Source organism: Chiloscyllium plagiosum, unplaced genomic scaffold (genome assembly GCF_037043375.1).
Source record: "Chiloscyllium plagiosum isolate Xiang-an unplaced genomic scaffold, Cpla_swu_hap1 HiC_scaffold_5, whole genome shotgun sequence".
NCBI lineage: Eukaryota > Metazoa > Chordata > Chondrichthyes > Orectolobiformes > Hemiscylliidae > Chiloscyllium > Chiloscyllium plagiosum.
This window is the reverse complement of record NW_028270143.1, coordinates 133943442-133959408: the sequence shown is the minus strand read 5'-3', so window position 1 is coordinate 133959408 and position 15967 is coordinate 133943442. Positions and strand designations below refer to the sequence as shown.

The 15967-nt window shown below is 45.0% G+C and overlaps 2 protein-coding genes across 2 annotated transcripts in view; one reads left to right on the top strand and one right to left on the bottom strand.

Moving 5' to 3' along the window:
• LOC122550218 (uncharacterized) overlaps positions 1–14879 on the bottom strand; it is a 63079-nt gene extending 48200 nt beyond the window's left edge. Inside the window, exon 1 of the mRNA XM_087986871.1 lies at positions 14800–14879. The gene's annotated coding sequence lies outside the window, so the exon portion shown is untranslated. The remainder of the gene's footprint in view (positions 1–14799) is intronic.
• LOC122550358 (protein FAM200C-like) lies at positions 3355–4320 on the top strand. The gene has a single exon (XM_087987774.1). It carries the CDS (start codon positions 3355–3357, stop codon positions 4318–4320), a length of 966 nt encoding a protein of 321 aa, XP_087843900.1.
• Positions 14880–15967: the final 1088 nt, after the last annotated feature.

Here is a 15967-nt window from a genome sequence, read left to right as displayed (position 1 = left end):
GGTCAAGGATAGCGTAGGGAACTTGTGCGTGGAGTCTGAGCAGATAGGGGAAGCCCTGAATGAGTTTTTTGCTTCAGTTCTCACTAAGGAAAGGGACCTTGTTGTGAATGAGAACTTTGAGGAGCTGGGATACAGGTTTGACCAGAGCAAGATTGATGAAGATGATGTGCGGGAAATTTTGGAAAACATTAAGATTGATAAGTCCCCAGGGCCAGACCAGATTTATCTCAGGCTGCTCCGGGAAGCGAGAAAGGAGGTTGCTAAATTGTTGGCGAGGATATTTGCCTCCTCACTTTCTATGGGAGTCATATCGGAGGATTGGAAGGAGGCGAATGTTGTTCCTCTTTTCAAGAAGGGGAATAGGAAAATCCCAGGCAATTACAGACCAGTCAGTCTTACGTCTGTGGTCAGCAAAGTTGTGGAAAGAATTCTGAGGGATAGGATTTATAACTATTTGGCAAAGCATAGTGTGATTAAAGGCAGTCAGCATGGTTTTGTGACAGGCAGGTCATGCCTCACAAATCTTATTGAGTTCTTTGAGGAGGTGTCAAGACAGGTCGAGCAGTGGATGTGGTGTATATGGACTTCAGCAAGGCATTTGATAGGGTTCCCCATGGTAGGCTCATTCATAAAGTCAGGAAGTATGGGACACAGAGAGATTTGGCTATCTGGATTCAGAATTGGTTGGCTGACAGAAGGCAGAGAGTGGTTGTAGATGGAAAGTATTCTGCCTGGAGGTCAGTGGTGAGTGGGGTCTCGCAGGGCTCTGTTCTTGGGCCTCTGCTCTTTGTAGTTTTTATAAATGACTTGGATGAGGAGGTTGAGGGGTAGGTTAGTAAATTTGCAGAGGTTGGAGGTGTCGTCGATAATATAGAGGGCTCTTGCAGGCTGCAGCACGACATAGACAGGATGCAGAGCTGGGCTGAGAAATGGCAGATGGGGGTCACTCTGGATAACTGTGAAGTGATGTATTTTGGAAGGTTGAACACGAATGCTGAATGTAGGATTAAAGACAGGATTCTTGGCAGTGTGGAGGAACAGATGGATCTGTGTGTGCAAGTACATAGATCCCTCAAAGTTGCCACCCAAGTGGATAGGGTTGTTAAGAAAGCAGTTGGTGTTTCGGGTTTTACTAACAGGGGGATCAAGTTTAAGAGCCGCAAGGTTTTGCTGCAGCTCTACAAATCCCTGGTGAGACCATACTTGGAATATTGTGTCCAGTTCTGGTTGCCCTACTATAGGAAAGATATGGAGGCTTTGGAGAGGGTGCAAAGAAGGTTTACCAGGACGCTGCCTGGACTGGAGGACTTGCCTTATGAAGAAAGGTTGAATAAGCTCGGACTTTTCTCTCTGGAGAGAATGAGGAAGAGAGGAGACCCGATCGATGTGTACAAAATAATGAGAGGAATGGATAGAGTCAATAGCCAGAGACTTTTCCCCAGGGCAGGATGGACTGATACGAGAAGTCATAGCTTGAAGATATTAGGAGGAAGGTATAAAGGAGACATCAGAGGTAGGTTCTTTACGCAGAGAGAAGTGAATGCATGGAATGCATTGCCAGCTGTGGTGGTGGAAACAGAGTCATTGGGGACATTTAAGCAACTGCTGGACATGCACATGGATAGCAGTGAGTTGAGGGGTGTGTAGGTTAAGTTACTATATGTTGCATTAGGATTAAATCTTGGCACAACATCGTGGGCCTAAGGGTTTGTTCTATGTTCTAATAAAGGGTCGCTTACAATGCCAAATAAAAGAGTTGACCCAGCCATTCAGTCTCCTGAATGTATGCTTATCAAAAATCAGTGGAAGCATCCATATAGGGTATAGCAAACGAGGGAGAATATTCATCTTAATACGGACTATCTGACCCAACCACGAGACTGGAAGCACCTCCCATCTTTGAAGGTCTTGTTTAATTTTGTCAAATAAGTGAACACAATTGGCTTTGAATAGCCGATCCAGAACTGGAGTAATGAATATGCCCAAATACACAAAACCCCGCTGTGACCACTTAAGTGGGAATCGTTTTTGCCCTCAAGACCTCGCACCTTCGTAAGACCACCCATGGGCCTAGCCTCTGATTTTGTAAGATTAATCTTGTACCCGAAAAGGTGCATTGTAGCAGGCGAGGCACCGAAACTGCTGGATTTGACAAAAAAAGGACATTGTTCGCTTACATCAGAATCTTATGCAATTTTGACCCCACTTTTGGAGCTGATCCCTACGAATAGCCTCCACCAATGGTTTGATCACCAATGTAAAAAGCAATGGTGAAGGGGGTCAGCCCTACCGGCTGCCCCTAAAAATGTTAAAATTGATGGATCGCACCCCATTGGTGATGACCGCAGTGAGAGGGTCACTGTAGAGAACCTTTACCCATCTTATAAAGATTTCGCACAAACCAAACCGCTTCGAAGTATAGAAGAGGTATGGTCACTGAACTCAATCAAATGCCTTCTCTGCGTCTCGAGCAGTGTTTCTCAACGGGGGGCAGAAGCACCCCCTGAGGGGCATTTGCCTTCCTTCAGTGGGTGTTGAAATCAAAGGGGGCAGCAAGGGAGCACTGAACAACTTTGTAGAGAGCTTACCAATCACTTGGAAGACTGCCGTGTCCTTGAAGGACATTGCTGTGTGCAGATGGATAGTCACATAACGCAAGTCTGTTATTTTCCCTACACACATTGAGGCGTGCACTTTGATTGGTTGCTGCACCATTATTGATAGTCTTCTCTGTAAATGGCAAACCATTTGAACTCGTTCACAGTTGGCACTGATTCTACTGCTGAGATCAATATCACCTAACTCTTGTCGCTTCTAGGAAGACGAAATGCAGCTTTTCAACTGTTCTACCGGGTGGCAGAATGAATGCACATTACAGCTAATTAGCCAATCAAATGTTGCTACTTGTCTGAGCATCTTAAAATTATCGTGATAAGGTAAAACCCATGATTCCATCAGGGTGTTTGAGCAACAGTGTAAAAATGGCCTCATTGAGTAAGAAAAAGTGCAGGCAGTATAGCATGGACTATTTGCGATATGGCTTTATTCAATCTCCATCTAATAAGCAGTTACCACTGTGCTTGCTCTGTGAACAAAGTTTTTCCAACGAGGCCATGAAGCCTTCCCATCTTATTAAACTTTTGAAAAGAAACACAGTGACAAAAAGGACAAAGATTTGGCATATTTTCAAACACTAAAGAATAAATTCAATCAGCGACCAACGATTGCCACTGCTTTTTCAAAGATGGCCTTGTGGCATCATACAACATAGCGAAGCTGATTGCAGTGGGTGAATTGTTGGTGCTTCCAGCTATTGCCGAAGTATTATCAACCGTGCTACATCAGGAACCATCAATGACTATCAAGCGTATTCCTCTTAGCAACGATTCCGTGAGAAGGCGCATTGATGAAATGGCCTCAAATGTTGAGGATAAATTATGTTCCCTTTTGATATCGAAAGAAATCACCTTACTAATTGATGTAAGTACTATATGCGGAAATCAAGCTTTACATTTGGGATACATACATTTCATCGACAAAAGTGAAATACGAGAAGAACTACTTTTTGCTCTGGAACTACCAACAGATACCAAAGGTAAGACTAGCTTCGACTGTATCAAGGATTATTTTGATAAAAAGTCTGTTCCCCTCAAAAACATTGTTGCTTGTGCTACGGATGGCGTGCACGCTATGGCTGGCCAACATCGGGGATTTGTCGCATTATTAAAGAGAGAAATGCCACATGTTTTCACAGTACACTGCATTATCCACCAGCAGCACCTGGCTGCAAAGAAACTCAGTGAAGCCCGCAACCATTCTCTACAAGTGGTGATAGATGTGGTAAATTATATAAAGAGACATGCTCTGAATGAACGACTTCTCCACCAACTCTGTAAAGATAATGAAGATGAATCTCTGCAATTACTGCTACACACAGAAGTGAGATGGCTCTCGAAAGGAAAATGCCTCAATCGTTTCCATGAACTGTTTGATTCTATCATCGAATTCCTTCACAGAAATAATGAAAACCTTTGTATGAAAGCCGAAACCGTAAAACATGACTGTGCATATCCCGCGGATATATTCGATAAGTGCAATTCGCTGATCATGCAGATACAAGGAGATAACGTGAGTTTCATAAAAGCAAGGAATGCTGTAACATCTTTTACTGCGAAACTTGATCTCTTTCATCGGAATGTCAGTCGTTGTGAGTTTTACCAGTTCCCGAGTTTAAACAATATCGTGGAAGATGTTACTGATGATCAGTTACTAATCTACTCAGCTCACATTCATACACTGCAGGATGATATGAAAATATGATTTGCTGATCTTACCGATTTGGAGATCCCTACATGGCTGACTGACCCCTTTATCTCATGTGCAGAAGAAATGGACATTCGCCTTCAGGAAAAAAAAACGATAGAGCTCCAAAATGACACTGCAATAAAAATTCGGTTTTCGCAAACAAGCCCCTTTATGGGATTCAAGATGCCACCTGATGTCGTTTCCCGCTGTTAATCGAAGAGGCAAAGCGGTTTGCACTACCATTTCATACCCCTTATTTGGTTGGGAAAGGATTCAGTGCCGTCGCCAGAATACAAGATCAGACCCACAATCGCATGGATGTTGTTCAGCGTGGGGACCTGAGATTGCTTTGATTGAACCAGATGTGTATGATTTAGCAAGACAACATGAACCACAAGGATTGCATTGACTATCTTGCTATCACAGACTAAATTTTATACAGAGTGAGGTGGACAGTAAGAATAGTAATAAATGATAACTTTTATTTTTTGTTGTATATAAAACATATTTCACAAAAGCTTTCCATTTTCAGCACTGCAGTGTATTGCAGTTATATGTGCAAAAGCAGACTTTGGTGATTTGGGGGCGTTGCATGATTTCAAGGATAAGAAGGGGGCATTGAATACGGAAAGGTTGAGAAATACTGATCTAGAGAAATCACCAATCCCTGTATTGACTGTTGTTGATACCCTTGAATTACATTAAGCAGCCTCCTAACATTATTGGAGGATCTGCAGACCTTTATGATGCCCGTCTGGTCCTCTTTAACAATAGAAGGTAACATAGTTTCCAGCCTTAACGCAAGAGTCTTAGAGAGGATTTTGAAGTCCATATTTAAGATTGAAATGGGCCTGTATGAAGCACAGTCCTCTGGGACCTTCCCTTTTTTAAGGATAAGTGAAATATTGGCCTCTCTCAGAGATGGCGGGAGACGATCATGACTGTATGAATCATTACACATATTGAGCATCGGGCCTGACATTATGTTTGTAAATTCCTTACAGAATTCGTTGGGAAGTCCGTCAAGACTGGGCGCCTTTCCACTCTGCAGCTGCTTCACAGCCTCCTGCATCTCTGGCTTTGATAAGGGGACGTTGACAAAAGACTCGTGCTTGGGGGTCACGTCCAGGAGTTCCAGATCCTTGAAAAAGGACTCCATTTTGGCCCAACCCTCAGATTGGTATAATTCAGAGTAAAATCTCAGGAATGCCACATTAATCTTTTTGGAATCATACGTTAGGTTCCCAGACTCTTCCGTAATTACCGTAATGGCTTGAGCACTCCTTTTCCTGGCAAGATATGCTAAGTATTTGCCTGGTCTGTCACCATGCTCACATAACCTTTGCTTTGCAAAAGTAAGCTCCTCCTTTGCTGTCTGTGTGAGCACAGAATTCAATGCAGACCGCAGCGTTGTAATCCTCTGTGGCTTGACCAATGAGGGTATGTCAAAGTAAGCCTTCTCTGCTGCCTTCAACCGTGCTTCGAGGAGACGTTGCTGCTCACCCTTCTGCCACTCTTACTGCCAGAGTAAGGAATAATTAACCAGCTGGCATAGGCTTTGGCAGTTTCCCAAAGAATGGATAGGCTACTAACTGAGCCTGAGTTAATGTCTAGGAATGCCTGAAACTCCCTAGAGAAATACTCCACAAACCTATTATCCTTGAGGATAAAGGCATCCATTCGCCAGTGCATTGAACTCTTAATCTTAACCAACAGGTACACTGCAGCATGATCAGAGATGATAATATTACCAATTGTACAATATGCCACCAAGTCTAGGGTTGCCATGGGGGTCAGAAAAAAATAAATCAATCCTAGTGTGACACCTGTGCAGATTGGAAAAAAACATAAAATCCCTGCCTGTAGGATGGAGATGCCTCCAGACATCCACCAACGCTAACTCCACACACAGATCCACTAAATGATACAGAGGGCAGCAGGAGGGCCTTTGGGCAACCTGTCTACTGTGGGATCCATGAGACAGTTAAAATCTCCCACAAATGTTATGCCGGGACTCGAGACTGATCAGTTTAGAGAAAGCATGTACCAAACATTTGAGGGGATGGGCTGGAGGGTAATAAATATTTAAAACATCATATTCTTCCCTATTTATCAGGGCTTTGAGAATTACAAACCTCCCATGTGTGTCTTTAACACACTCTCGTAACTTAAATGGGAAATTCCTCCTAATGAATATAACCACTCCTCTACTTCTGGGATTAAAAGATGAAAAGTAAACCCGATCAAAGCCATTCTGCTGTAGTTTCAAATGCTCCCTATCATTCACCTGTGTCTCCTGTAGAAAGCAATATCCACTTTTTCCTTTCTAAGACTCATAAGTACCTTCTTCCTCTTAATTGGTGAGTGACTTCCCTTGATATTCCAGGTACACTATTTAATCAAGTCATTAGCCATAACCTTCTGCAGTAACATTTAAATTCCAGAGAGGAGGAACTTGAATTACAAATCGCTGAGCCTTAGTGTCACAAAATCCATCAAACATAAACACTACATAAACTAAAACCACTACAATTAACAAACCTACAAAGCTATCAAAGACTATATACAACAAAAACCAAAAAACAAACCAACACATAAATTGGCAAAGGCGTTTAATAGGGGAACTCATTCCCTGCCCAAAGGGGGCATTTACCCATCCCAAAACCCAATTTCCCATCCCGTTACCAAGACTGCAGCCCGGGCATTTAAATCCCTGAACCGGGTATGAACTGCCTGTAAGTAGGCATCCAGCCATCAACCATTTTCCCTCCTCTCAGCGAGAGCCACACCGCAAATACAAGCAGAAAAGAAAGAGAATAAACCATGGAATAGCAATGTAAATAAAGAAACATGATTTTTTTAAAAGGAGGGTAAATACCCCACCCATCCTTTGGTATAACTTAGAAACTGAGAGTACACATCTCAACCACCGCCAAACATAACTTAAACCAGATTATTACCAATAAAAAAAAGGAAAAGAAAGCCCCAACCAGGCTTTTGCTGTTTTTTTAAAGAATAAACAAAGACATGCCCAAACAACACTACTGTTTGTACACGCGAAATTGTTCAAATTAGGTTAATTTGTCCCCAAAGACTCTTGCCTTCTCTGACATGTCAAAGAGGTGTATGGATCCATCTAAGGGGATTTGAAGCACCTCAGAGAATATTGGATCCCAAGCTCCCTCAGTCTTCTCTTGACACCATCACAGGAGTTTCTTTTCCGGATTGCTGCTGCTGAAATGTCCTGGAAGAATATGATCTTAGAGCCGTCATAAATTAGGGCCTTTGGATCCTTCCCCTGGATTCTGGAAGCTTCCACGATTCTCTCCTTATATCTATTATGATGAAACCACACCAGGAAAGGACGTGGACATTGACCCAGACTTGACCTCCATGCCATGACTTGGTCAGCCCTCTCAATCTTCAAGCCTCTCATTCCAGCCTCCAAGATAAAGAATTTTGGCAACCAGTCCTCAATATATTCCACCAGCCGCTCACCCTCTGGCAGACTGACGATCCGAATATTTTTTCTCCTGCCCCTTTCCTCAAGATCATCCACTTGGTCGTGCAAATTACGGACCTGCCTTAGATCCTATCCTGGAAGGAACTGGTATCAACTTCCATTACTGTGACTTAGTGTTCTACCTCATCGGTCCTTTTTTGCAGGTCTCCCAGTTGTTGTTCATGCTTCTGCAGCATGATAGAGACTGGGCCAGCTTCTCCTCTATTTACTCACCCAACATCTCGTGACATTTCGCGAGCTCATTCACCAGGGCCTTGTGGGTAATCGAGTCTGAGGATCCTGCACGGGCCCAGCCTTGGACGCTCCTCCTCTCTTCTTCAGCATCCCTGAATGGCAAAACACGAGTAAGTTGATTTTTCACAATTTCCTGGGACTCCATGACCTTTCCAGGGTCCCAGGATATCGTGATGGTCCGGGTTGGGTGGGTTAGAAGTCCATCCCGCTTGTGCAGCAGTGCAGAGCTCTGCAATGCGATCCTCCTAGATCGCCACCATCTTAGATGCTCCATCCTTACACCATTTTAATGTGAACAATGTGTCGGAACCGAGTGTGTACGCGGTTCGCAATCTGCTTTCATTCTTGGTGCTTTAAAGATAAGAATATGAGACTATTTCGTTGGAGTCTTACGTTACAGACTTTTAATTTACAAATTCACGGGCGGCATGGTGGCTTAGTGGTTAGCACTGCTGCCTCACAGCGCCAGGGACCCGGGTTCAATTCCCGCCTTGGGAACTGTCTGTGTGGAGTTTGCACATTCTCCCCGTGTCTGCGTGGGTTTCCTCCGGGTGCTCCGGTTTCCTCCCATAGTCCAATAATGTGCAGGTCAGGTGAATTGGCCACGCTAAATTGCCTGTAATGTTAGGTGCATTAGTTAGGGGTAAATGTAGGGGAATGGGTCTGGATGGGTTGCTCTTCAGTGGGTCAGTGTGGACTTATTGGGCCAAAGGACCTGTTTCCACACTGTAAGGAATCTAATCTAAAAAAATCATACATGTTGCGGGTCGCAAGAATGGAATCGCAGATGTATCATCATGGATTTAACTGATAAAGTATAGATGAAATTGGTATCTATTCAATGTAATATTTTTGTGGGAAGAAGTTAATATGAACTTATATGTCTGTCATATAATTGAAGTTATATGCCTGTCATGATAATATGATTAAGGAATAGAAACAAAAGAAGCCATCTTTTCATAATGATGGTTCATTTTTCCTGAAGTGGGGGAGGTGTTATGAAGGCATAGGAGTGTACTGTACCTTTAAGAGAGGGGAAGCGGGCAGGACTGACTGAACACACAGAGAATACTGAACAGTTTAAAAATATAACATTTGGTTGAAACAAATAGCTGGAGTTGCGTTGCCATGGAACAAAAACAAATTCAAAATAAGCCAATCAGTTTAAATTATGCCCTCGAGACCAAAATCCAATTGAATTTGAATTTTACTGTTTGAGATGACATCAAGCCAATGAAATGATCGATGTTTTGGGGTATAAAACCAGACATTTTGAACAGTTTGGGGAGAACCACAAAGAACACCAACAAGTACAGACTGCTAGCCGAACAGCTCTCTGAAAGGTACCTGCCCATAGGGGAAAGATGTGCAGCAGAAGAGCGAAGAAGAGACGACCCAGGAAAATACAGAGGAAAATCTACAAAGCTGGCTGGTGTTGAAACATGGTTTTTCTGTAAATCTTAATTGGGATTTTTTTAATCGGACCAGTGTTGTAGACTGGGAGGTAAAGGATAGATTTAAGAGAAAGGAATTGTAAATAGCTGTTATTTTAATATTCTCTGTTTGACGTAAAGAATAAAATTAGGAGAAAGTGAGGACTGCAGATGCTGGAGATCAGGGCTGAAAAATGTGTTGCTGGAAAAGCGCAGCAGGTCAGGCAGCATCCAAGGAGCAGGAGAATCGACATTTCAGGCATAAGCCCTTCTTCAGGAATGAGGAGGGTGTGCCAAGCAGGCTAAGATAAAAGGTAGGGAGGAGGGACTTGGGGGAGGGGGGTTGGGAATGCGATAGGTGGAAGGAGGTTAAGATGAGGGTGATAGGCCGGAGAGGGGGTGGGGTGGAGAGGTCAGGAAGAAGATTGTAGGTCAAGAAGGCGGTGCTGAGTCCGAGGGTTGGGACTGAGACAAGGTGGGGGGAGGGGAAATGAGGAATGTGGAGAAATCTGAGTTCATCCCTTGTGGTTGGAGGGTTCCCAGGCGGAAGATTAGGCGCTCTTCCTCCAGGCGTCGTGTTGCCATGGTCTTGTTAATTTTTACTTTAAATAGTGACGTCTACAAATTCAACAGATTTCGGCGCGAGGTGAGCTTCTCTGAGTATCGGGTTTAAATTAGCAGAGGAGTTTACCCCGTGTCGTAATACCTGGTATAGAGGGAAGGTTTTATGAGGAAAGGCTGAGGGACTTGAGGCTGTTTTCATTCGAGAGAAGAAAGTTAAGAGGACACTTAATAGAGGTATACAAGATAATAAGAGGGTTAGATAGGGTGGACAGGGAGAGCCTTTTTCCTCAGATGGTGATAGCTAGCACGAGGGGTAATAGTTTTAAATTGAAGGGTGATAGATATAGGACAGATATCAGAGGTAGTTTCTTTACTCAGAGAGTAGTAAGGGTGTGGAATGCTTTGCCTGCAATGGTAGTAGATTCGTCAACTTTAAGGACATTTAAATGGTCATTGGATAATTATATGAATGATAATGGAATAGTATAGGTTAGATGGGCTTCAGATCGGTTTCACGGATCGGCGCAACATTGAGGGCTGAAGGGCATGTACTGCGCTGGAATGTTCTATGTTCTAGTGGCCTAACCAATGTCCTGTACAGTCACAAATGACCTCCCAACTCCTGTACTCAATACTCTGACCCAATAAAGGAAAGCATACCAAACGCCTTCTTCACTATCCTCTCTACCTGTGACTCCACTTTCAAGGAGCTATGAACCTGCACTCCAAGGTCTCTTTGTTCAGCAACACTCCCCAGGACCTTACTATTAAATGCATAACTCCTGTTCTAATTCGCTTTTCCAAAATGCAGCACATAAAATTTATCTAAATCAAACTCCATCTGCCACTCCTCAGTCCATTGGCCCATCTGATCAAGATCCTGTTGTAATCTGAGGTAACCTTCTTCACTGTCCACTACACCTCCAATTTTGGTGTCAGCTGCAAACTTACTAACTATACTTTCTATGTTCACAAATCATTTATATTAATGATGAAAAGTAGTGGACCCAGCACCAACCCTTATGGCATACCACTGGTCACAGGTCTCCAGTCTGAAATACAACCCTCCACCACTACCCTCTGTCTTCTACCTTTGAGCCAATTCTGTATCCAAATGGCTAGTTATCCCTGTATTCCTTGAGATCTAACCTTACTAACCAGTCTCCCATGAAGAATTTTGTTGAACACTTCACTGAAGTCCATATAGATCACATCTACTGCTCTGCCCTCATCAATCCTCTTTATTACTTTTTCAAAAAACTCAATCAAATTCGTGAGACAAGATTTCCCATGCACAAAGCCATGCTGACCATCCCTAATCAGGCCTTGCCTTTCCAAATACATGTAAATCATGTTATGCAGGATTCCCTCCAATAATTTGCTCACCAGTCTATAGTTCCCTGGCTTTGCCTTACCATCTTAAACAGTGAAGGAGCGACGGTCTGAAAGCTAATAGATACCTTTTTGAATAATAAAGGAATTAACGGATATGGTAAATGGTGCTGAGACCACACCAAGATCAGCCATGATCTAACTGAATGGCGCAGCAGGCTTGAAGGGCCGGATGGCCTGCCCCTGCTCCTCGTTCTTATGTTCTTATGACTGGGTTTATCACCTTGAAAAGTGGATAAATCTGCAGGCCGTCTTGAGATGTATCCAGGCTGTTGAGAGAGGCAAGGAAGGAGACATCTGGGGTCCTGGCAGTCATTTCCAATCCTCTTTGGCTACACGAGCTACTACTGGAGTGGGGGACTGCTAATACTATCCCATTATTAAACAAGGGAGGAAGGGATAGACCAGGAAATTACAATCCAATCACTCAGCAGTGGGGAGGGTCAGGGAAAGTCAAATCAAGGTAGTCTTGAGGCCCTGACTGATGAAGGCTAGTGTGTTAAAAGCCTTCTTCACTGCCCTGTCCACCTGTGACTCCACTTTCAGAGAAACATGCACCAGTGATGTCCCACAGGGATCCGTGCTGGGACCACTGTTGTTTGTGATATACATAAATGATCCGGATGAAGGTATAGGCGGTCTGATTAGCAAATTTACAGATAACACTAAGATTGGTGGAGTAGCAGATAGCGAATGGGACTGTCAGCGAATGCACCATAATATAGATAGATTGGAGAGTTGGGTGGAGAAATGGCAGATGGAGTTCAATCCAGGCAAATGCGAGTTGATGTATTTTGGAAGATCCAATTCAAGAGCGAGCTATATGGTAAAGGGCCTGTTCCTATGCTGTAATTTTCTTCGTTCTTTGTTCAAATGAATTCAACCTTATTCTGCAGAGAACCTATACCATCTCTCAGCACCGCCCTGATGTTGTCCTTGAATATCAGAGCTACACCACCTCCCTTACCTTTCTGTCTGTCCTTCCGAATAGTCTGATACCCCTGGATATTTAACTCCCAGTCATTACCATCCCGCAACCATGTCTCCATAATGGCTACTAAGTCACATTCATTCACAATGATTTGTGCCGTCAGCTCATCTACTTTGTTACCAATGTTATGAGCATTCAGGTAAAGTGTCCTTCTGCTAGTTTTTGTACGTTCTTTATGAATTCTAACATCTCCATTAACAGTATCTCCTGAGTTATCCTTCCTTTTAATTTCTTTCACAGTCTGCCCTGTAGTTAAACCCTCCTGCACACATGCTAACTTGCTGCTTACCTTTCTCTTTACCATCCTACTTCTTGTCGTTTTCTCATTTCCTTCCTCCCGAATCATTTGTTTAAAGTGCTAGTGACCACCTATTTATCCTTTTTACTAGAAGACTAGTTCCAGATCTGGACCTAACATTCAGAAATGAACCCTGGCAGGTGGAAGGTGTATCAGTAAGGGAACAGTGATTATAACTCAGTTAGATTTAATCTAGTTATGGAAAAGAATGAGGATAGGTGAGGAATAAACATTCTAAACTAAGGAAAAGCTAATTTGTGAATAAGACCATGTCTCCAGTTCAGGTGGAGACCATCCCATCGGTGCAAATCTCTCCTGTTCCAACATTTATGCCAATGCCCCATGAAATAGAACCCCTCTTTCCCACAGCACTCCTTTAGCTAAGTGTTTAATTCCCTAATTTTCTTATCCCTAAGCCAATTCGCACATGGCTCTGGCAGTAATCTGGAGATTATAACCTTTAAGGAGCTGCTCCTTAATTTGGTTCCTGGTGCTTGATAATCCCCAACAAGTTCGCTTTTCTCTCCTTACCTATGTTGTTCCAACATTGTCCACGACAATATAGTACTTCCTCCCACACTCTGTATGTTCTTCTGATATTAGATGTTGTGAAACTTGAAAGGGTTCAGAAAAGATTTACAAGGATGTTGCCAGGGTTGGAGGATTTGAGCTATAGGGAGAGGCTGAACAGTCTGGGGCTGTTTTCCCTGGAGCCCCGGAGGCTGAGACATGGTCTTATTCACAAATTAGCTTTTCCTTAGTTTAGAATGTTTATTCCTCACCTATCCTCATTCTTTTCCATAACTAGATTAAATCTAACTGAGTTATAATCACTGTTCCCTTACTGATACACCTTCCACCTGCCAGGGTTCATTTCTGAATGTTAGGTCCAGAACAGGCCCTTCTCTTGTTGCGCTTTCTACATTCTGATTATGAAGGTTTACCTGGATTCAATTCAATATTTAGGGAACATCTCCGGGACACCCGCACCAATCAACCACACCGCCCTGTGACCCAACATTTCAACTCCCCCTCCGACTCTGCCGAGGACTGGAGGTCCTGGGCCTCCTTCACCGCTGCTCCCTCACCACCAGACGCCTGGAGGAAGAACGCCTCATCTTCCGCCTCGGAACACTTCAACCCCAGGGCATCAATGTGGATTTCAACAGTTTCCTCATTTCCCCTTCCCCCACCTCACCCCAGTTCCAAACTTCCAGCTCAGCACTACCCCATGACTTGTCCGGACTTGTCCTACCTGCCTATCTCCTTTTCCACCTATCCACTCTACCCTCTCCTCCCTGACTTATCACCTTCATCTCCTCCCCCACGAACCCATTGTACTCTATGCTACTTTCTCCCCACCCCCACCCTCCTCTCACTTATCTCTCCACACTTCAGGCTCACTGCCTTTATTCCTGATGAAGGGCTTTTGCCCGAAACGTCGATTTCGCTGCTCATCGGATGCTGCCTGAACTGCTGTGCACCACTAATCCAGAATCTGGTTTCCAGCATCTGCAGTCATTGTTTTTACCTCATTGATTTTAACCCTACTGCGAATCCTCTTGCAAGGATGCCTGCCTTGAAGAAGTTTTCCTCCTCTCTCTACAAGAATCTCAGGGAGTCTCTCTCTCACTGCAACTCCCAGGTCATTTCCTCTGCCCTGAAGCTCTTCAACCATGTCATGAAACAAACTCGCTATCACAGCCACATTTGCTTCCTCAGTACCTGCCTCCGTAACCAACTCATCCCACACGGACTCCGGACCACCTTTAAACCAGCAGAGTTCGGACCCGAACAGGACAAACAGTACAGACTACAGATTCAAAAACACCAGCAACGGTTCTCCTTCAAGATCATCCGCTCCACGCTTGCAGCAATGCGCCGGCACCTAACCTCTCTACAGTCAGCCCTGCCTCAGCTGAGGGCCACACTCTCTCAGAATTGCAAAGGGCCCACTCTGTACTACATCCTCAGGAGAATCCATACTCTCAACAAACAGTATTTCAATTCCATCTCAAACATCAAAAACTGTAAGTACAACAAACTTTTATCTACCCACCTCCATAACCAGCGCTCCTCGAACGTTCCAGAAGATTCCCCTGGCCTCGGAAACACCATTAGCCATGCGGCTGATGCAGCTGCCACCCCCACGCTGATTGATGACATCACTTCCGCCCCCATCACGCCACTCCCCCAGCCACTTCCGCCCCTCACATCATCGCTGATGCTACACGCTCAGTGACTTCCGCCACCCCTACTGCCGTGGTCACCACCACTTCTGCCCCCACCAGCGCCACTCGCCTGCATTCTGCTGACATGCCCCCCACAGACCCCACTGTCACTATCCTCACCCCCCAGAACCCCGAGGGGAACACTACCCCTACTCATGACTCCACCCCCATTCCCCCCACAACCACACCCACTCCAGTTACAGGTTCCGCCCCCACTCCCAGCTCCACACCCACACCAGATCCCAGTTCCCAGCCCTGCCGAGTTTTCACCATCCCCCCAGACCTCCCCGTCACTGAGGATGAACGATCAGTCCTCAGCAAAGGACTCACCTTCGTCCCCCTCCGTCCACGCATCAATGAATTTAATACACGCCGTGACATCGAACAATTCTTCTGTCGCCTCCGCCTCCGAGCTTACTTTCACAATCAGGACTCCCGCCCACCTTCCGAGGACCCCTTCGCCCACCTCCAACACACTGTATCCACCTGGACACCCTGCGCTGGCCTATTACCTGCCCTCGACCTCTTCATTTCCAACTGCCGCCGGGACATTAACCGCCTCAACCTGTCGACCCCCCTCCCCCACTCCAACCTCTCACCCTCACAACGCACAGCCCTCCAATCCCTCTGCTCCAATCCCACCTCACCATCAAGCCAGCGGATAAAGGGGGCGCAGTGGTAGTCTGGCGCACTGACCTCTACACCGCTGAAGCCAAACGCCAACTCGAGGACACCTCTTCCTACTGCCCCCTCGACCATGACCCCACCTCCCATCACCAAACCATCATCTCCCAGACCATACAGAACCACATCACCTCAGGAGATCTCCCACCCACAGCTTCCAACCTCATAGTCCAGGAACCTCGCACTGCCCGGTTCTTCCTCCTTCCCAAGATCCACAAGCCTGACCACCCTGGCCGACCCATTGTCTCAGCATGCTCCTGACCCACTGAACACATCTCTACCTACCTCAACACTGTCCTATCCCCCCTAGTC